This window comes from Schistocerca gregaria, chromosome 5 (genome assembly GCF_023897955.1).
Source record: "Schistocerca gregaria isolate iqSchGreg1 chromosome 5, iqSchGreg1.2, whole genome shotgun sequence".
NCBI classification, from domain to species: domain Eukaryota; kingdom Metazoa; phylum Arthropoda; class Insecta; order Orthoptera; family Acrididae; genus Schistocerca; species Schistocerca gregaria.
In genome coordinates, this window is record NC_064924.1 from 551932653 (window position 1) to 551955720 (window position 23068).

Below are 23068 nucleotides of genomic sequence, written 5' to 3' on the forward strand. Positions count from 1 at the left end.
TCCCCCTGGCAAGTTAACAACAAGAGCCACCTTGGATGTGGTTCTTATGCAGTTTCCCAAATCTGACTAGGTGAACACTGTGCTGGTATACACAGTTACCTGATCCACAAACATTTAAAAAATATTCTCACATTTTCACATGGATAAAACCAAACACAGACTGGGGACGAAGGTGTGGAGGCAGGAAGGGTATCAAGTCACCCTCTATCATTAGCATTGCCAAAACCAGATTGATGTTCCAAAAATATAAAGATACAGGATAAGGCTAGGAAAAAGTTTATTAATCTTCAAACAACAGACTAAACCTAACTATGCCATGCTCATTCATGCTGATGTAATTCACAAATCCAAATCTACAGGGTAATTGTAAATGAATATCAGGGTTTTAACACTTTATAGTATTTATTATATTACACTTACAGTTATAAATGATATGTCAAATGAAAGAGCAACTCAAGTTTTACCAAGAACCTTATAAATGTTCAATGTGAGCACCATTTGTCACATGGCACATGTCAAGTCTATAGCCGAGTTCTTCCCAAACGTTGATAAAGTATGTCTTCAGTAACTGTAGCAAAAGCTGCTTCAATTCAGTTCCTTAATTCAGGGTGGTCTGGTGGTAGTGGAGGCACATACACACGATCCTTGATGAAGCCCCAAAGGAATTAGGCATTAGGTCGGGTGAAGGCGGAGGCCATGCAAAGCAAGCCCTGTCATTGGACCCCTTGCGGCCTATCCAGCGCTTGGGTACAGTGAAGTTCAACCAATCTAGCAGATTGTGGTGGAAACATTGCACGCTGCACATGTGCATTGGTGCCAAACACAACTGTTTGAGTTGCTCTTTCATTTGGCATATCATTTATAACTGTAAGTTTGATGTAATAAATATTATAAAGCATTAAAACCCTGATATTCAGTGATAAACACCCTGTATTTATTCCAGAGAAGCCACCATTTGTTAGTGCTAGCCATATATAAATCTTATTAGAAATGTGGTAAAGTCACCCATAAATTGCTCCACAAGTCAGTGACCATTCTAACCAAGGATTTTCCAATTTATATTATGTAATTAACCTTCAATACAAAGTAATATACCTCTTGATATAAGTTCTTAATTACTTCCCACCTCAAATTCCATGTGTTCACTTCCCACAACTCTGTGTCCACTTCCCATGACACTGTGTACAGATGTTAACTTAGGCAATCTCATCTCATCCCACTGCAGAACCACTATTCTCTTTACTACAAGCACTGTCAGGGGGTCATGACAGTGCTCTAGCCACCAGAAATGTCAAGTAACAACAACAAAAAATACGGTAAGGTAAGGCTCACTTCTTTGCACTCGCCAACAAAAGAGTTCAAGTGTCAAAGACATGCAATCTCCTATTGGAAATAATCACATTTAGAACATGTTATTTGACAATGTCTTGATGCTTTTCTATAGCATAACAGTATCAATGAAAATATGAAGAATCTCCTTCCAAACTAAATATTATTATGTATTAATGAAAGCCTGGTACCATATGTCTTTGGCAATAATTGTAGCTGCCATCTGATTTATTTGGAGATGTTCTTCATCCTCTGAGGAAGATTTCTGTTGGCACCAGAAAGCAGTTTTGTAGCCTGTGGTTTTGAAGGATATGACTTGAACTATTTAGAATTATGGATGTCAATACATCATACCTATACTTTATAAGAAGCTAGAGAGAGCATTTATATCTGGATGAACACATCTTAAGTCTTGTCCATCAGTTTGTACAAGACAGCTAGTAATCATCAGCATCAAAAGGAAAAACATATCAACATGGCTGACATGGACAGTTAGTCAAGTCTCTTCTCTGTAGTTAACCATAAATTTAACATTATAAGGAAAAGATAGATTGCACTTACTATAAAGATGACATGTTAAGTTGCAGACTGGCACAATGAAAAGACACTTACGCATTAGCTTCTGGCCAAAGCCTTCATCAGAAAAGGAAGCTCACACACATTCATTCAAACAAGCAAGCACATCTCATGCACTTATGACTGCCATCCCTGGCAGGTTAGGTGGGAATACAACTGTCACGTGTACTTTGCTCTTGACCATAGCTTGATGGTGGCTGTTGAGCTTGGAGGGTAGCTGATTGGTAGTCATACCAATATAAAAAGAGGTGCAATGATTGCAGCAGAAATGGTACTTCACATGGCTGCATTTACAGGTGGCCTAGTCTCTAATGGGGTAGGATAACCCTGTGACAGGATTAGAATAGGAAGTGGTGGTTGGATGGACTGGGCAGGACATGCATCTTGGCCACACACAGGTATGTGATCCCTAGACCAAGGGGTTGGGATTAGGAGTGGCATAGGGATGGACTAGAATGTTGAGGTTGGGTGGGCAACGAAACACCACTTTAGCAGGTTTGGGAAGGATCTTGGGTAGGATGTCTCTCATTTCAGGGCATGATGAAAGATAATCAAATTCCTGGCAAAGAATGTGATTCAGCTGTTCCAGTGTGCAGGGTGTATACGACCCGGGACAACCGGGAGATCCGGGAAAAACTGGGGAATTTTTCCATCTGGGAGAAAACCGGAGAAAACCTGGGAATTGTTTAGAATTCTGGGAATTTTTCATTGTTTTAGTTTTCAGTTAAATTTTTGTGATTTTGACTGGTAAGAACCAATACTCTAACAAAGGATATTATTGTATCCCGCTACTGCAGCAACCAAAATGAACGGGGGCGGTAGGGGGGTGGGGGGGGGGGACTTAAGTTGCAAACGAAATGCGCCGTATACAACAACAAAACCGTGCTCATACAAGCTTCTGCTAACAGTAAAGTGTGTCAAAGGCTTTAGGAACACTATGCAACGCTTTATAACAACAAATTGCCTCCGATGAGCGTGAAGTGACAACTGTTGAAATCAGATTCGTTTGAGCAGTTGCGGGTGGGCTCTTGTGCATGTGCAGTTGAGTCGTGTATGAGTAGTACCTTCTCCCACTTCTGGTTATGGAAGTGTGGCTGGGCGCCACTACTTAATATTGCCCCGGTTCGGAAATATCGTAGATCCGGGGCTGATGCACAGAGCAGTCCGAGCTGTGATGGGGAGGTGGGTGGTCTCCACGTGACCTGTGATTACGTTCAGTGATTTTGTTGTTTCCTCTTCTTTTATTGATCTCACGTTAAATGATAACAAACCGGAATTTTGTGGCTGGGAGCTATCAAATGAATTCCCATAATTACGGTAGGCTAAAATATGTTAATAGTTTCAGATTTTATTTCCACCTTTGACAGTCAAGCATTAATTGCCTTACAGAACAATGTAGTTATTTTTGCTGGTTTGCTAAAGAGATTTGGCTTTTATTAATCCTTTCTACGGAGGCAGTCAATTCATTTGAAACAAAGTGTTTAATTTCACACTATTGGCTGGTTTCAACTGTTCGCTGCATTTCAAGTGCACATATGGCATTATGCTATAATAAAGAACCAAACATGAGTACTGGCACTCCAAGAAAATTTACATACGGATGTGCATTTTAAGCCAAATTATGCACTTTAGTATGATTCACGAAATCCCTGCGCTTTTGAAGTATCCTTTGATGTCTTGTTTCTTTTATGACATAATGTAAGATCTTTTAATATTTTACACGTACGAACATACGGGCTTCCTCCGTCATCGTAGCTGCGCAAGCACGGTGATGCCAGTTATCTGGTGCTTTCTTGCAACTGCTGAAACGAACCTATTTCTAACAGGTCGCGGAAAAATATTGCGAATGGTGGTTTGAAAAGCATTACATTCAAAGCAGATTTCCTTTTATGCAAGATGAATTATGTGCGATACTGTACTATGAATTTCTTAAATCATAAAGCATTTGACTCTCATTTAAAAATCAACTCTTTGAGGACGACCATTTAGAAGTATTTTGAGCCCAGAAGATGAGATATTTGCATTGTTATTAAAAATTTTACTGGCACATTTGAGTGTGGTACTTTAAAGTGCAAAATGCGCAAAAAGATCAACATTATATGTGGAAACTTAGCTTCTCTTCCAACTTATTAATCTTCGTGACCAATATTATATGTGAATGCTATGTATACTTATTTATACCATTAACTTTTCTTACTTGTGTATTCGCGCTACTTAAGAGTGATCTTGCTATTGGCTGACTACATCACGTGTCCTCTTGCTGTCATCAGCTGGCAAGATCACGTGAATGAGCTACGACGCTTACAAAAGCGCATCGCAATCTCAGTTTCAATGCTTCAGAAAGTGACATGTGTTATTTGGTGGAATTCAAATTTATACCTTCGTAATACGAAAATGTGCAGCGTACATGTTCCTGCACATCAAAGGTCTTTCAAAACGTGTTTTTCTCCCTGAGTTTCGTTTTCTAAAATGCTGGTAAATTCTATGTCGGTATATAAAACCATAAACATTCAAAGGATTGATGACTTTTACAGTGTCAAGGAAGAGTATACTGTTACTTAACATGGAAAAAGTGTATTTTCATCCAGGAGAAAGTGTATTTTTAATGGGGCAATCCGGGAAAAATCAGAGAATTTTTTTTTCCTTGTGCACGTATACACCTTGAGTGTGGGATGGTATTGGTCGATGAGGGGTGCACTCATTTGTAGCTTGTTCTTGGGGGTTGTGGGAGGATTGGGAGTATGAGGGGAAATGGTATAGGACACCTGTTTGCAGACTAGACTTTTGTTGGGGAGGTGGGGGTGGGGGAGGGGTAGTGCCTGTCTGTGGAAGCTTTAGGGAGACCCTCAGCATACTGGGAGGAAGTGCTTGTCAATGCAGGTACCCTATACCTGGCTGACCAGGCTGTAGGGGAGGGAGTTTTTGGTGTGCAAGGGGTGACAGCAGTTGAAATGCAGGAACTTATGGTGGTTGGTGGGTTTAATATGCACAGAGATGTGGATAGAGTCATCAGAGAGGATAAGGTCAACATAAAGATTGCTGTATGATGTGTCAGGTGGCAGTTGACGCTAAATAACGAAAAGTGTGAGATGATCCACATGAGTTCCAAAAGAAATCCATTGGAATTCGATTACTCGATAAATAGTACAATTCTCAAGGCTGTCAATTCAACTAAGTACCTGGGTGTTAAAATTACGAACAACTTCAGTTGGAAGGACCACATAGATAATATTGTCGGGAAGGCGAGCCAAAGGTTGCGTTTCATTGGCAGGACACTTAGAAGATGCAACAAGTCCACTAAAGAGACAGCTTACACTGCACTCGTTCGTCCTCTGTTAGAATATTGCTGCACGGTGTGGGATCCTTACCAGGTGGGATTAACGGAGGACATCGAAAGGGTGCAAAAAAGGGCAGCTCGTTTTGTATTATCCCGTTATAGAGGAGAGAGTGTGGCAGATATGATACACGAGTTGGGATGGAAGTCATTACGGCATAGACGTTTTTTGTCGCGGCGAGACCTTTTTATGAAATTTCAGTCACCAACTTTCTCTTCCGAATGCGAAAATATTTTGTTGAGCCCAACCTACATAGGTAGGAATGATCATCAAAATAAAATAAGAGAAATCAGAGCTCGAACTGAAAGGTTTAGGTGTTCGTTTTTCCCACTCGCTGTTCGGGAGTGGAATAGTAGAGAGATAGTATGATTGAGGTTCAATGAACCCTCTGCCAAGCACTTAAATGTGAATTGCAGAGTAGTCATGTAGATGTAGATGTAGATGGTGTCAACAGTGACACAATTGGTTGATTGGTTGAATGTGTTGGTCAATGAGGGCCAAAATTCTTTTGGTGGAGGCACAATAACCAGCCTCAATGGTGTGCACAAGTTTGTTGAGTTTGTGGATTTTGTAAGCATATAGAGTGTGGGTGTGCAGGGTGTCATAGGGCCAAGGAGGGAAATGGATTAAAGGGAGAGGTTTTGGGAAGGACTTAAGTGTTTAAGCAGGGATTGGAGGTTGTGTCGGACTTCTGGGACAGGTTCACTTTGGCAGAGTTTATAGGTGGGGCAGTCAGATGATTGGCAGAGGCCTTCCACTAGGCAGTCACTGTGATTCATTACAACAGTGGTGGAACATTTGTCTGCAGTGAGGATGATTAGGTCAGGATTTGTTTTGAGGCTTTGCTCGGCTGTCCCTTCTTCTGCTGAAAGGTTGGAGTTCTGAGGAAGGTACCTGGGCAAGGATGGTGAGGTCAAGTGGGAGGTCAGGGATTCCTGCTAGGTGACCAGGGGGAGAGGATCACAGTTGGATGTTGCTATGAACTGAGAGAGGCAGGGTTCAGCATTAGGTTGCGTTGGCTTTGGTTGGCAGGATTAGTGGAAAAGAAGTGTTCACACTGCAGTGTTTGGAAGAAGGAGAGTAGGCCATTGACAAGTTAAATATGGTTAAATTTTGGTTTAGGGCTAAAGGTGAGGCCTTTGGATGGACTGAAATTTCTGTGGAGCTGAGGCTTTTGGTGAAAGTTCAACAACAGTGTTAGAGAATGTTTCAGCTCTGGATTTGGAGAAATGTTTATAGGGAGTTTTGGGGAATGTAGCAAGCTGAAAAGGTCAGCTAGGCAGGGTCTGAGTGGTATGAAGGATTGTCAAGGAGGAACACTCTGAGTAAGATAGGGGTTGGATAGTAGTGCCCAAGGGTAGCAGAAGGATATCAGCAGGTTGGGTAACTTATGGAGTGTCCAGAATGCTCTGGAGAGCAAGGGATTCAATTTCAGAGATGTGGTGTGTTAGCAGGGATTGCACAGTAACAGTATCTTGTGAAGGGAACAGAGCTGGTTCTGGGATACCTGTCCATGGTGGTGTGTTTCTGAAGTACCTGGTTTGTGAGTGTCAGGGACTGGCAGAGTCTGGAAAGGTGAAGGTCATTCCGAAAAGAAGGATGGGATCTAGAGACAGGTTTCTTGTGGTTAGGCCATTGGGGAGGAGGATTCCATGGTTTATGCAGCATTTAAGAAAAAGGATGTTGGGCAGTGTTTTAGGCAGGGAAAGGGATACTCTCCTGAACTGGTGTGGAAGGATGAAGCAGGAGTCCATTGTGGCAGGGATGGCATAGGGGAAATAGGAATGACATATAAATGGGAAAATGAAAGTTTTAGATGGTTGTGTGGGTAGCTGGATAAGATAAAAGATGCTTAAAAAATACATAATGACATACAGAAACACGAACAAATATGTAAAAATATACACAAATGGGTGAAACCACTTAAAAATACACACAAATATGTTAAAAATGCCCATAAATGTGGGAGAAAAATGCACGAATGAGGTATAGGAGCATGCATGTGTTGGTATAAGGGAAGAGAGGGGCAGGGAGATCATTTAGATCCAGGATCACAAGTTCATATGGCATGGATAGGTGTGGAAAATAAAACACTAAAATACATGAGGTTGAGGGAGAATGTGGGATCAATAGAAATAAATATAATTATCACTTGGAAGAATTTGGGACATCAGATGTTGCATCAACAAATCACGCCGCCATGTAGCCATGTGTTGTAGACAGACAAGACCAATGATAATACTGTGTGCCACAGAAGTGTATGTGGTTTGGAAGACTGAGAATAAATACAGGAAATAAGAGAAAGAATGAACACTGTGCAGAGTAACACTATAGAGGAGAGTAACAAAGGATAGAGGTGCCCAAGGGTGGCAGAAGGATATCAGCAGATTGGGTAACTTATGGAGGTGGGATGAAAGAAAAGCTTTTAGCCCAGAATCTAACTACAGAATCTCCAGGTTGGAACATCAACAATATAAGGAAAAGATAGATTGCTACTTACCATAAAGATGACATGTTAATTTGCAAAGAGGCAGAATGTAAAGACATTTGCACATTGGCTTTTGGCAAAAGTCTTCATCAGGAAAGGGAGTGTGCGAGTGTGCATCCATACACACACACACATTTGCAGAACCAAGCACACTTCACACACACACATGACTGACATCTGTGGCAGCTTGGACTGGTATGCAACTGCCACACAGAACAGAAGCAGTAGTCTGGATGGGATGGGGAACGGGAAGGGGCAAGGGAAGGGATAGCATGGTATTACTTTCCTAAGTGTCCATTCTTTCCCTTCTTTCCTGGGTTTATTCATTGCTTTCCAAGCCACATACACTTCCGAGCCACTCTGTATCAATGATCTTGTCTGTCCACAACACGCACCTACATAATCATGCAGATTGTTGATGCAGCATCTGATGCTCCAAATTCTTCCCACTGATAGTTTTATTTATTCCCATTGATCCTATATCCTCTCTCATCCTCACAAAGCTCAGGATTTTATTTTTCCACACCTACCCATGCCATATGAACTTTTAATCCTGGACCTAACCAATCCCCCTCCCCCCTCTTTTCCCAAATCCCAACACAAGCATGTTCCTGTAACTCATCTATTCATTTTCCCCCATGTTTCTGTACATTTTTAACATATTTTTGTATGGTTTCACACATTTGTGCATATTTTTACGTATCTGTGCATTTTTATGTGTGTTATTACATATTTTTTATGTGACTTGTCTCTTATGCGGCTCCCCTCACAACCATCTAACACCATGATCTTCCCCATTTCCACTTCATTCCCATTTCTCCTACATCTTACCTGTCTCAGTTGACCACTGCTCCATTTTTCTGCACCAATTCAGAAAAGTATTACTTTCCCTGGCTAAAACCCAGTCCTACACCCTGTTTCTTAAATGCTGCCTAAACCATGGAATCCACCCCAACAGCCTAACCATAAAAATGCTTTTCTCTGGATACCATCACTTCTTTCATAATGACCTTCAACTTTTCAGATTCCACCAGTCTCTGGCCCTCACAAACCTGGTACTGCAGAAACGCATCTCCATGACACAGGCATCCCAGTACCACCTCTGTTCTCTCCACAAGATACTGCTGCTGTGCAATCCCTGCTAATATACCATATCTCCTAAATCAAATCCCTTACTCTCCAGCACCTGGAAGAGCATTCCAGACACTGCCTTCATAAGTTACCCAACCTGCAGACATCCTACTGCCACCTTGGGGCACTGCTATCCAGCTTTCCTCCTTGTCAACTTCTCATAGCGCTCAGGCCCTACCTAGCTGACCTTTTCAGCTTGCCACATCCTTCAAAACTCCCTAGCAAAACTTCACCAAATCCAGAGCTTAATCATTCCCCTAACACTGTTGTTAAACTTTCCACCAAAAGCCTCAGCTCCAGAGAAGTTTCAGTCCTATCCAAAGGCCTCATCTTTAGCCGTATGCCACACAGGGTAGCCGCGTGATATGAGGTGCCTTGTCATGGTTCGTGCAACTCCCCCCAACAGAGGTTTGAATCCTCCCTCTGGCATGAGTGTAAGTGTTGCCCTTAGTGTAATTTAGTTTAAGTTACATTAAGTAGTGTGTAAGCTTAGGGACCGATGACCTCAGCAGTTTGGTCCCATAGGAACTTACCACAAATTTCAAAAATTAGCTGTGCACCAAAATTTATAAGTGGTACAGCAACCTCTTCCCCACTCAGATCCTGGGTATGCTCTTTTCTCACATTATTACAGATTACATACTGTAGCCCTTTGTCTTGACCTGGAAGTGTTGATAACGGTGATTCTGAATTTTGTTAGTGGAGGTGTCTTTCTCCAATATCTTTGCTTACTCTATCTACAGTGCAAGCATTACTTATAGAACATTATGCATATTAGTATGAAAACGGAAAATCCTGTTTAAACAGTCATACGAGGAAAGATAACTACTTAGTGCAGATCATAGTTTATCAGACTGACACAACAATAGTGACAGATTGTCAGGTTGCCATGATCATTTTTTATTTTTATTTATTTATGTTTGCTTTTGCTACACTAATATTGTGTTTTTAATGTGATTTTAGCTTTATAGATTCAAAGGAATCACTGATAAAAAAAATCTGCTCATTGAGTGGCAGCAGAACAAACACATAAAAGAGGGTTCTAATTAGGCAAGCTTTTGGAGCCAGTGGCTCTTTCTTCAGTCAGAAGGGTTGAAAGGGAAGGAACAGGGGCAATAGAAAGGGACTAGAGAGGTCTAGGAAAAAGGTTAAATTTTGGGAAAGTCACCCAGAATCACATGTCAGGGGAGACTTACTGCACAGGATGAGAACGAAAGACTGATTGTTGGGGACAGTCCCCAGCAGTCAGTCTTTCCTTCTCATCCCATGCAGTAAGTCTTTCCTGACATGTGATTTTTTATCTATTCAATTAAATTATATAGTCAAAAATTGATTGTTCCCATTGTTAAATGAGTCACTGAGTTAGAAAACTTCTGAGGTGTAACCTGTAACTGCATTTTTGACTACGTAATAACGCATGTACTGAAAAATAAATGTTGTCCTTGCAATTCTGTGGCAGTTACTGTAGTATCGGGCACTGTTTTCACATAACAGGCAAGAAGCTCTTGAAGCAGCACTCAGTGAAAAGGATGCTCATTTAGCCTTACTGGAAGTGTCAGGCATCAGAACAGCAAGACAAGCAGAAGAGGCAGAGCAATTACGTGCTGATCGAAAAAGGCTTATGGAAAAACTCCGAGAAGAGGTAAGTCAAAGTCATTTCTGTATCACTAGCTACATGATATAGTAGTATTATGAAATGAATTTAATGCACTGAAATGGCATGAATGGATAAATGGGGATAAAATCAATGAAGATTCCATAACATGAAATGATCAGTGCAAACCCTGCTGAACTGGCAGTGTAATGAATATGTCTTGAAAACCAAAAAATTTTGTGAGGCTGGGAACTGATCCCAGATTTCTTGCTTTCTGCATGCATTTGCCTTTATCACTAGGCTATCTGTGGATGTCTTCAGGCCTAACGTAAACTTTCATCCGTAACTTAAACTTTCATTGTCATTGATGTTTCCACCTGTGATTACTGAATACTATTACCAGAAGCTCTTGTGGGAATAGAGTCAGGGAGGTCTGTGGCTTACTCTACCATAAGGGATATATATACAGTGTGAATCACCTAAAACTTGTACTGCAAATATTGTGGCAATGGAAAGTGCTACTGATGTGTGGTTTCCGCAGGATGTATTGGTGATCAGAGGCTTGTATTGAGAAGAATTTGACAGAGCACTGAAAGACCTAAAATGAAACAAGGCCCCTGTAGTAGACAACATCCTGTCAGCATTGTTAATATTCTTGGGAGAGTCAGCCATGACAGCACTATTCCACATGGTGTGCAATACCTGTGGGGCAGGCAAAATACCACCACACTTCAAACAGAATGCTGTAATTCCAGTTTAAAAGAAGGCATGTGCTGAAACATGTGCCTGTTATCAAACCTTCAGTTTTAATAGCTCATGGTCACAAAATACTGACATGAATTATTTATAGAAGATTGAAAACTGTGGGAAGCTGATCTCAGAGAAGATCAGTTTCGGTTACGGAAATAAAGTAAGAACATGCAAGGAAGTACTGACACTTTGACTTGTCATCAAAGACAGACTGAAGAAAGGCAAACCAGTGACTATAGCTTTTGTAGATTTAAAGAATGCTTTTTATATTGTTTGCACTTTAAAATTGTGTAGACAACTGGGATAAAATAAGGGAGCGAAAGCTTATTTACGGCATGTACAAAACCACACTGCAGTTATAAGAATTGAAGGACATGCAAGGGAAGCAGTGGTCAAGAAGGGCATGAGACAAGGTTGTTGCCTATCCCCAATGTCACACAATGTGTATAATGAGCAAGCAGTAAGAGAAATTGAGAATGACAAAATATATTCTATTTCACTTATGTTTTTAAGAACAGTTGATTGCTTATAACATTAGAACCTACTGGCATGAATTTAAGTGAATGGTTAAAATAGTAAAAGAAATAGAAGTACACATTTTTATGATAATAGCACATATAAATAAATAAATTTACATTTTTCAAATTAAAATATATAATTTCTCCTGAGAGTACATATCTTTATCCTAATGATATTGACAAATCTACGTTTTATCATTATAATTTGAATTAAAATTCAAAATGCTGTGTTCATGACATAAGTATCACATTTTCTCTTTTACAACTGTGGTTTTAGCTAAGTGATTTTTTCTACTCTTATGTTAAAAAGTGCCTTATAGCTCTATGAATTCATTTATTTTATAAAAAGCTTGTTCTATGAGGAATTTTTTTAATTTCCTTTTGAATATATGTACATTATTAATTTGCTTTTTTCTATTGATCAGCAGCTTATTGTATACATTTATACTTGATTCAGCAACACCTGTGTGTACTCTCGTCTGAGTAGTAGAGCCTTAGTGGAAATTTTTCATCTATCTTGTGCTGTAGTTGTGAATGTCACAATTATTCCAAAATTATTCCTTGTTATTGACTGGAAACATAATCAGTATGTATCAGTAAATATACCAAGAGACCTGAAGAGATCCCTGCAGGACATCATGTTAGAGGCCCCACGTATTGGTCTGACTACTCATTTCTGAAGTTTGAAGACTTTTTTGACTCTAGCAGTGTTTCCTTAGAATATTATACTGCATGAGAGTATAAAATGGAAATACACAAAATATGACAGTAGTATTATTTCTCATTCAAAAATGAGAAATGGCTCTTAGTGCAAAACTCTTTGAGCTAAGTTTAGATCACCTGTATAAGACAACAAGTGTCTGGTGCAGTTGTTAGATCAGTAACTGCTACTTCAATGGCAGGTTATCAAGATTTAAGTGTGTTTGAATGTGGTGTGATAATCAGAACATGGGCACAGCATCTCTGAGGTAGTGATGAGTGGGGATTTTCCCATATGATCATTTCATGGGTGTACCGTGAATATTAGGAATCTGGTAAAACATCAAATCTCTGACATCGCTGTGGCTGGAAAAATATCCTGCAAGAATGGGACCAATGATGAATGACAAGAATTGTCCAACATGACAGAAGTGCAACCCTTCTGCAGATTGCTGCAGATTTCAATGCTGGACCATCAACAAGTGTCAGTGTGTGAACCATCAATGAAACATCAACAACAAATAATAAAAAATTATTATTATTATTATTATTCAGCACTTTCATTCTGAACCCTTGGGGGGGGGGGGGGGGGGGGGGCAGATTACTGCCCATGATTGCTCAGCACTTCTTAGCCAATAGGTGTTAAACGACTTTTATTTCTTTATTACTATTTGTTTGAAAATAGTGCTCTTGATTCATTTTGAACAGCTTAACATTAATTTCATATTCATTGTTAGTGTAATGAGAGTACAATTATAGATATGGAATATTTTGAAATAATAAATCATCAAAGGTGTGATGTTAATAAGGAAAATAGCAAATAAAATCAACATAAAGAACATAGAACCACATAAATATGAAGGGCTTATTTCAATAGTGGTACAAGTCCATTACCTCCACTTTTCTGACTATAATGCTTCTGAAATTAATGAGCCGAACAAACAAAAAAGAATCATCTCTAGCAAGAAGCCATATACTTTAATATTTCTGGTATCTCAACTGCAGATTTGTCAGTCCTCATTTAACTTTATGACACTGTATCTCAATATGAACAAAAATGGACTTGTGCCACTATTGAAATAAGCCCTTCATATAATAAGTGATGAGTTGCTGTTTTTGTGGTCTTCAGCCCAGAGACTGGTTTGATGCAGTCTCCCTGCTACTCTAACCTGCGTGAGCTTCTTCAACTCCTAGTAACTTCTACACCCTGCACCCTACATCCTTCTGAATCTGCTTAATGTATTCATCTCTTGGTCTCCCTCTACGATTTTTACCGTCCATGCTGCCCTCCAATACTAAATTGGTGACACCCTGATGCCTCGGAACATGGCCTAATCCCTTCTTGTAGACGAGTTCTGCCACAAATTCCTCTTCTCCCCAATTCTATTCAGTACCTCCTAATTAGTTACATGATACACCCATATAATCTTCACCATTCTTCTGTAGCATCACATTTTGAAAGCTTCTATTCTCTCCTCATCTAAACTATTTATCGTCCATGTTATACTTCCATACATGGCTACACTCCATACAAATACTTTGAGAAAAAACTTCCTGATACTTAAATCTATATTCGATGTTCACAAGCTCCTCTTCTTCAGAAACACTTTCCTTGCATTGCCAGTCTACACTTTATATCCTTCCTACTTTGATCATCATCATTTATTTTGCTCCCCAAATAGCAAAACTCATCTACTACTTTAAGTGTCTCATTTCCTAACCTAATTCCCTCAGCATCACCTGATGTAGTTAGACTACATTCCATTAGCCTTGATTTGCTTTTGTTGATGTTCCTCTTATATACTTCTCTCAAGACACTGTCCATTCCATTCAAATACTGTTCAAGATCCTTTGCTGTTTCTAACAGAATTACAATGTCATCGGCAAACCACACAGTTTTTTATTTCTTCTTCATGGATTTTACTTCCTACTCCAAACTTTTCTTTTGTTTCCTTCACTGCTTCCTCATTGTATAGATTGAATAACATTGGGGTCAGGCTACAACCCTGTCTCATTCCATTCCCAATGACTGATTCACATTCAGAATTTGAAAGAGAGTATTCCAGATAACGTTGTCAAAAGCTTTCTCTAAGTCTACAAATGCTACAAACGTATGTTTGCCATTCCTTAATCTATCTTCTAAGATAAATCATAGTGCCAGTATTGCATCATTTGTTCCAACATTTCTATGGAATCCAAACTGATGTTCCCCAAGGTCGGCTTCTACTAGTTTTTCCATTCGGCTGTAAAGAATTTGTGTCAGTATTTTGTAGCCGTGACTTATTAAACTGATAGTTTAGTAATTTCCACATGTATAAACACCTGATTTCTTTGGGATTGACATCATTATATTCTTTTTGAAGTCTGAGGGTATTTTGCCTGTCTCATACATCTTGTTCACCAAATGGTAGGGTTATGTCAGGACTGGCTCTCCCAAGGCTACCAGTAGTTCCAATGGAATGTTGTCTATTCACGGGGTCTCGTTTTGACTTAGTTCTTTCAGTGCTCCTTCAAATTCTTGATGCAGTATCGTATATCCCATTTCATCTTTACGTACATCCTCTTCTGTTTCCATAATGCTGCCCTCAAGTACATTGCCCTTGTATAGACCCTTTATATACTTCTTCCACCTTTCTGCTTTCCCTTCTTTGCTTAGAACTGGTTTTCCATCTGAGCTCTTGTTATCCACAGAAGTGATTCTCTTTTCTTCGAAGGTTTCTTTAATTTTCCTGTTGACAGGATCTATCTTACCTAGTAATATATGCCTCTACATCCTTACATTTGCCCTCCAGCCATCCATGCTTAGCCATTTTGCACTTCCTCTCAATCTCATTTTTGAGACGTTTGTATTCCTTTTTGCCTGCTTCATTTACTGCATTTTTATATTTTCTCCTTTCATCAATTAAATTCAATATCTCTTCTGTTACCCAAGGATTTCTACTAGCCCTCATTTTATTTACCTACTTGATCCCTATTTCATCTCTCAAAGCTACCCATTCTTCTTCTACTGTATTTCTTTCCCCTGTTCTTGTCAATTGTTTCCTCATGCTCTCTTTGAAACTCTCTACAACCTCTGGTTCTTTCAGTTTATCCAGCTCCCATATCCTTAAATTTCCACCTTTTTGCAGTTTCTTCAGCTTTAATCTACAGTTCATAACCAATAGATTGTGGTCAGACTCCACATCTGCCCCTGGAAATGTCTTACAATTTAAAACCTGGTTCCTAAATCTCTGTTTTACCATTATATAATCTATCTGAAACCTTCCACTGTCTCCAGGCCTCTTCCACGTATACAACCTTATTTCATGATTCGTAAACCAAGTGTTAGCTATGATTAAGTTATACTCTTTGCAAAATTCTACCAGTGGCTTCCTCTTCCATTCCTTACCCCCATTCCAAATTCATCTACTATTTTTGCTTCTCTTCCTTTTTCTACTATCGAATTCCAGACCCCCATGACTATTAAATTTTCGTCTTCGTTCACTATCTGAATAACTTCTTTTATCTCATCATACATTTCTTTTATCTCTTCATCATCTGCTGAGTTAGTTGGCATATAAACTTGTACTACTGTGGTAGGCATGGGGTTTGTGTCTATCTTGGCTACATTAATGTGTTCACTACGAACTTATTTTGTTATTTATGATTAAATCTACCACTGCGTTACTCATATTTGATTTTGTATTTATAACACAGCCCTCCTGAGTAGTCCCCACCCAGAGATCCGATTGGGGACTATTTTACCTCTGGAATATTTTTCACAAGAGGATGCCATCATCATTTAATCATACAGTAAAGCTGCATGCCCTCGGGAAAAATTACAGCTGTAGTTTCCGCTTGCTTTCAGCTGTTCGCAGTACCAGAACAGCAAAGCTATTTTGGTTAATGATACAAGGCCAGATCAGTAGATCATCCAGACTGTTGCCCCTGCAACTACTGAAAAGACTGCTGCCCCTTCTTCCGGATCCACACATTTTTCTGGCCTCTTAAGAGATACCCATTTGTTGTGGTTGCACCTATGGAACGGCTATCTGTATCACTGAGGTACACAAGCCTCCCCACCAACGGCAACGTCCTTGGTTCATGAGGGGAAAATGATGATTAGGTAGCAAAATTGTTGTTGTAACCATAAGTATTGGATGAGTTAAAAACAGTTTAAAAAGTTTTTATGGAAACATGGGAGGAAACCAAAAGAGGTATGAGGCATAACTAAAACCAATTAAAATAATAAGAAATGAGTGGCATAGGTGATTAGATGTGCCCAAGGCTTGAGGAGGAAGAATTCTAGGTCTTCCATGTCTGGTTATTTTGTTAACATGTGTCATTTGTAATTCACACTTAATTTCATTGTTTGATTTGTACTGGTTTTACATTCACTAAATCATAAAGTGTGTTGCTTGGTGTCATTTGTGGTAGTTATGAGAAATTATGGAGCCGTTTTCTTTCTGTCTGATACAGTTGCTTAACCACTGCGTTTGATATTCCTCCTAGGGGGACACTGGCGTATTATAGAACAGGTCTGATGAAGGTCTTGTGTGAATTGTTGTTTCAACACTAGGCAGTGAAAGTGTCCCTGTACGTGTCATAATAGTACTTGTCATTTCCTTGTCTGGTCTAGTAGGCAGTTTAGATACGTGCTTCAGTTCATATGTTTGTCAAGGAACATGCTGATAGTCCTGGTAATGCTGGCAAGCCTCAGTGCTGAGTCCCAGAATGTCAGCTGTATGACTGCATCATTTTGCTGTCTTTTCTTGGTTATGTGTCTGTGTCAGAAGAATATTATATTTGTTTTTGTTGGGTTTGGCCTGATTCTCCATTTGTGCACGCAGCCTTCCAGTGATCTTAGATATATCTCCATCTTTCTCTTTGTTATGGTCATTCTTAGAGAGGTGCACCAGTATGTGGTATCATCTGCATATAGCACAATTGTCTTATCTGGGGCTATTGTGGGGATGGGGACCGGTGGTGGATGCCTACCGTGTACAGTTCATACAGTAGCAGTGACAGGTTGCCACATCGGAGGACGCCTGCTTGTGGGGTGAATAAATGCGATACCAAGGTCGAAAAATAGACCCTACAACCTTATCTGTTAAGTATTTTTTGATCATGGAGCCCATTTTTGTTGTACTCTCCAGTTGGCACAGCTTACAGAGTAGGCCATTGTGCCACAGTTGATTGAAAGCGCATTCGATATCTAGGAAAACTGCAAATATGCACTTCCCAATGTTAAAGCCATAAGTGACTCCATTGGGTAGCTTGAATAGAGGGTCATTGGTGGAATTCCTTAGGAATGCCTTATGAAGTCTTTAGTCTCTACATATGTCCTTAATAAGTCTGTTATTATACTTTCCAAGGTTTTCCCTAACATGCCTCGAAGAGAAATTGGCCTGTAAGATCACGAATCAGTTCATGGCATGTCAGGCTTATTGTAATGGTTCTGCCCATCTTCCAGCTGATTGGCAGGATCTTGGTGTCAAGGCAGTAGTTAATCAGTAAGGAGAGGATAGGAATAAGGGCAGGGAGGGGTGCTTCCTCACATGGCTTCATCTTATGTCATTTTATATGGGGGCAGAGTTTCATCCTGTTAGGATTTCATCTATTATTTAATCATCAGCTATTGGTTTGGTGAAGGAATGGTTGCTTTCTGTGTCTGCTCTAAGTGTTGTGAGTACTTGTGGCAGCTGAAGATTTTTAGTCTGTCTAAACACCATGTAGAAGTTGTTATTCTCTAGAAATAAGAAAACTTCCTGCTGCAAGACCTCTTTAAAAATGTCTGCCTGTTGCTGTTTCACCTTTGTCAGCTCACTGTGCATTATTAGTGTATTGGTGGTGGTCTGTTTTTATCCTGTCAGTGTTTTAAACTGATTCCAGAACTTGCCTGTGTATGTGTATTTGAGTTGAGAGTAAGTTTTGTCACATTCTCATTGTTGGAAGGTTGAGATGATATATTTTATGTGATCATCAAGTCTGTCCTGTGTTTGTCTCAGGGATAGGATTGCTGGATCATCGTATCTGTCTCTCTAGTTGTCTTTTATGTTGTATCAAGTACACCTTGTGACAGTCGTTTACACTGAAAATTTTTGCCCTGTGCAGTTGGGAAGCAAAATCTTGAATATTTTGGATGGAATAATTATCTAAAATTGTTCTGGTGCTAAGCACCTGATAGTCACTGCAGAGATGGAAATTGTCATCTTTCATGGGCACCAAATGAATGGGTGACGACCAGCTACTAGAAGAAGGGAGTCTTACTCTCTGAAAATTCCTGAATAACTGCATTGATGTGTTTAAGTTTTACCCAGTTTAAATGCCTAGCATTTGCGCACACCAGTGGACCTTCCATGGTATTGATTCTATGGACAGTACCGTTGTTGATTGCAAACACCGACAGGGAGGATGGACCTGCACCTGATGAATTAATGTAATGCACACACTTGTATGTCCCAGGCTGGCAGATCAGCAGCAGTGGCAGTGATCCACTGGTAGTCCTTGTCGTGTATCTCAGTGGGGTACTTGGTTGTGTTGTTAACACAGTTTCAGTCTGGAAGTAGAAAAGTCACGCGACATAAGCAGCGCGTGCGAAGAGGCGGAGTGGAGGCTGGGGGTGTGGCCATGTGTGACTGCTGGTGACCTGCTTATGAGCGTCAGTGAGCTTGGCTTCCATGGCAGCGATGTGTAAGCGGGGGGCTTCATTGCTGTCCTGAAGCTCATTGTTGTGTGATTTAAGAGAGAGAACAGCAACGGTGCCTACAGCTAGGTCACACAATAGAGTGGCGGATGAGAGGGGAGAAATATCATGACCGGTGGTATGGTCTACCGAGTTAAAGATTAATGTATCTCATTGTAGGTTAGGTGAAAGAGCATGGGCTAAGAGAAAATCTACCCCGAGCACGGGTTCATCCACATCGGTAATAATGAAAGTCCATTGTAAGTGAGTATTAATGTCCTGCAGTTGAAGGTTTAAATAAGTTATGCCTTGGGATTGGACAAGGAATTATTGGCAGCTCAAAGTGGGCGGGGGGGGGGGGGGGGGGGGGGCAAGGTTGATGCTCAAATTTAATACCTGCGGACAAAGGTATGACACTGACCTCGGCCCCGTGTTGCCTAGAAACAAAAGACAAGACACTGTCTTTCATGTACAAGTGCTGCATTGCCAAAGCGGGAATGGAAATAACACTGAGCAGAATGGTGCTTAGCATCATGCATCAAGCTACCTGAGGCTGAAGTGTAAGTGGAGTGGTTCATGTTTGTAGATTCCTTCGATCTTCGATGGCAGTGCTGTAGTAGAGCTGGTAGGAGAGGAGTTACGGTAGTGGTTGCCAGGCAGCATTGGGTCCGTGCGCATGCGTGGAGCGAGTTGTGCACACTCTTTATGGAAAGATGGAAACTGCAGCACAGGTGTGCCATCTCCTGAGGCCTGAAGGCCCCCTCGAGGGGGTATGTGGGGGTGGCAAGATGCTGTAAACCTGGTCTGTGATCTTCAGTTTAGCATCCAGTGGAGCCAAAGTTAGATGGAGAAGGTGAATTTGAACTTCTCGAGGAAGTTTGATCAAGCAGATGGTCTGAAGTGTAGTGTCCGGCATATTATGTGTGTCAATCGTTGCACAGAGATGACGCCAGAGATGCGGAACCTAGCGACTCGCGACTGATGATGAGGTGGATAGCTTCCTCTGAAGACTGGTTAGGCGCTCGAGGATGGTGTGTCAGGCGAATGCATATTTGTCTGTAGCGGGAGGAGAAGCCACAATATCGCAGATGAGGTCCGGTTCATCATGGAAGTGACATAGTAAGCAAAGGGATTTAGCGTTGTCGTCAGCAACACCATGTTTCACTTCCATATGGCTACACTCCATACAAATACTTTCAGAAATGACTTCCTGACACTTAAATCTATACTCGATGTTAACAAATTTCTCTTCTTCAGAAATGCTTTCCTTGCCATTGCCAGTCTACATTTTATATCCTCTCTAATTCGACCATCATCAGTTATTTTGCTCTCCAAATAGCAAAACTCCTTTACTACTTTAAGTGTCTCATTTCCTAATCTAATTCTCTCAGCATCACCCGACTTAATTCAACTGCATTCCATTATCCTCATTTTGCTTTTGTTGATGTTCATCTTATATCCTCCTTTCAAGACACTGTCCATTCCGTTGAACTGCTCTTCCAAGTCCTTTGCTGTCTCTGATAGAATTACAATGTTTGTAGAACACATGTGGCGGATGAGGCATCAGAAACACTCGTAAAGCAGATGCTGGTAGTGTGGTGGGGGAGGAGGGGGGGGGGGGGTATGGGGGCTGGTGCAAAATCCGGAGATCCAGGATAAACATGAACTTTTCTGTCGTGAATGTACGGCTCAATTAGTATCACCACTGACCCAGCTGGAAAGTTGACACTGGCACTTGGGAAATTTGTAAACATAGTCATTGCTGTTTGAGCACATTGTGTCGGCTCTTATTCAGCTCTCAGAACATATGAAAAGTTCACATTCAACGTAAAATGTTTGCATCTGAAGTTTTGTACATGAAAAATGTTCTGTTAGTATGGGACACTGCCACACAATGGCTCATTCATGTAGGATAATGAAAAGTTATTGTTCATACCTGATGCCATCACACATGGCTGTGGGAATGTATAAGCACTGTACTGTTGAGTATAGCTAGCCGGTGTATTTGTAAACTGCATCGAACTATTCTGAACACAAAGTGGATGATAGGAAAATGATGCTAGAGCATCCATTGGAGAACCTAGTTGGCTCATGTGTGGTGCAGTGAGCGGCAAGTGATCCATTGTGTACTGCACAATGGAATGAGAGTTCATTGTAGCACTTGTGAATAAATTTGGGGTCACCGATATGGGTTTAGTGTTGTAGGATTTCCAGATCTAATGATGTACACTATTCCACATGTAATAAGCACTAGTTTATTGGTGCGAAGCTCATATAAAGAGAGATACACATTTTGTTGATTCTCCATACACATATGTGTACCATTCTGTGTGTGACCACAGGCTGTTCACAAAGAACTTGAAAAACAAAGATGTTGATACACGATTTGGTTGATAACTGGCACAAACCCATAGAAACTCAGAATATCAACATGCAAAACAAAAAAACAAAAAACAAAAAAACACTATGAACTTATGCACTAACCCAATAGCTCACACTGCCTGTAGAAGCAGTTTGTAAGCATTTTGTCAATATAGTTCTGTTCGCATGGTGAATAACTATTATTTTATTGCTTGTCTTGTATAGAATGAACAGAGTGTTCGGCTGCTGCAAGAGTATTCCCTGCCAGATGTAGAGCAGTTCACATCATCTGTAACAAATGTCATTGAAGCTGAAGATAAAGAGAAAGAAACCACCTCCAGTAATCATAATGGTCATTCACATCACGAGGAAGAGGTAATTATGCTAATCTAATTTATGAGGATGAAACAAACAATAAATCTGTTGGTTCTACGATTTCAGTGTTAATTATTACTATTTTCTTTTCTGTATGTTGCTTTTGTGTTATTTCAGTCTTGTTATAGTTTATTTATATACATTGTTTCAGATTTGTTGTTAAGCTCATAAGCAATATAATATAATCTGATACAAAGGCCATCAGTCACCTCACCATGTCCAAATGGCCTCATTTCATGAACTACTATGTGAATATGTATATTAACTATATCTAAAAACAAAGATGATGTAACTTACCAAACGAAAGTGCTGGCATGTTGATAGACACACAAACATACACATAAAATTCAAGCTTTCGCAAACAACGGTTGCTTCATCAGGAAAGAGGGAAGGAGAGGGAAAGACGAAAGGATGTGGGTTTTAAGGGAGAGGGTAAGGAGTCATTCCAATCCTGGGAGTCGAAAGACTTACCTTAGGGGGAAAAAGACAGGTACACACACACACACACACACACACACACACACACACACACACATATATCCATCTGCACATACACAGACACAAGCAGACATTTGTAAAGGCAAAGAGTTTGGGCAGAGATGTCAGTCGAGGTGCAAGTACAGAGGCAAAGATGTTGTTGAATGACAGGTGAGGTATGAGTGGCAGCAACTTGAAATTAGCGGAGGTTGAGGCCTGGTGGGTAAAGGGAAAAGAGGATACACTGAATGGCAAGTTCCCATCTCTGGAGTTCTGACAGGTTGGTGTTAGTGGGAAGTATCCAGATAACCCAGACGGTGTAACACTTTGCCAAGATGTGCTGGCCATCCACCAAGGCATGTTTAGCCACAGGGTGATCCTCATTACCAACAAACACTGTCTACCTGTGTCCATTCATGCGAATTGACAGTTCGTTGCTGGTCATTCCCACATAGAAAGCTTCACATTGTAGGCTGGTCAGTTGGTAAATCATGTGGGTGCTTTCACACGTGGCTCTGCCTTTGATCGTGTACACCTTCCAGGTTACAGCACTGGAGTAGGTGGTGGTGGGAGGGTGCATGAGACAGGTTTTACACTGGGGACTACCCTTGTAACTGCCCCCGGTGTGAAACCTGTCCCATGCACCCTCCCACCACCACCTCCTCCAGTCCTGTAACCCGGAAGGTGTACATGATCAAAGGCAGAGCCACGTGTGAAAGCACCCACATGATTTACCAACTGGCCTGCCTACACTGTGAAGCTTTCTATGTA

The 23068-nt window shown here is 40.6% G+C and overlaps 1 protein-coding gene across 3 annotated transcripts in view; it reads left to right on the top strand.

Moving 5' to 3' along the window:
• Positions 1-23068, top strand: part of LOC126273160 (trichohyalin-like) — a 1218599-nt gene that overhangs the window by 1175793 nt on the left and 19738 nt on the right. For all 3 annotated transcript variants that reach the window (XM_049976627.1, XM_049976629.1, XM_049976628.1), the window contains 2 exons: positions 10354-10501; positions 21671-21820. In XM_049976627.1, coding sequence (XP_049832584.1) covers positions 10354-10501; positions 21671-21820 — 298 coding nt within the window. The remainder of the gene's footprint in view (positions 1-10353; positions 10502-21670; positions 21821-23068) is intronic.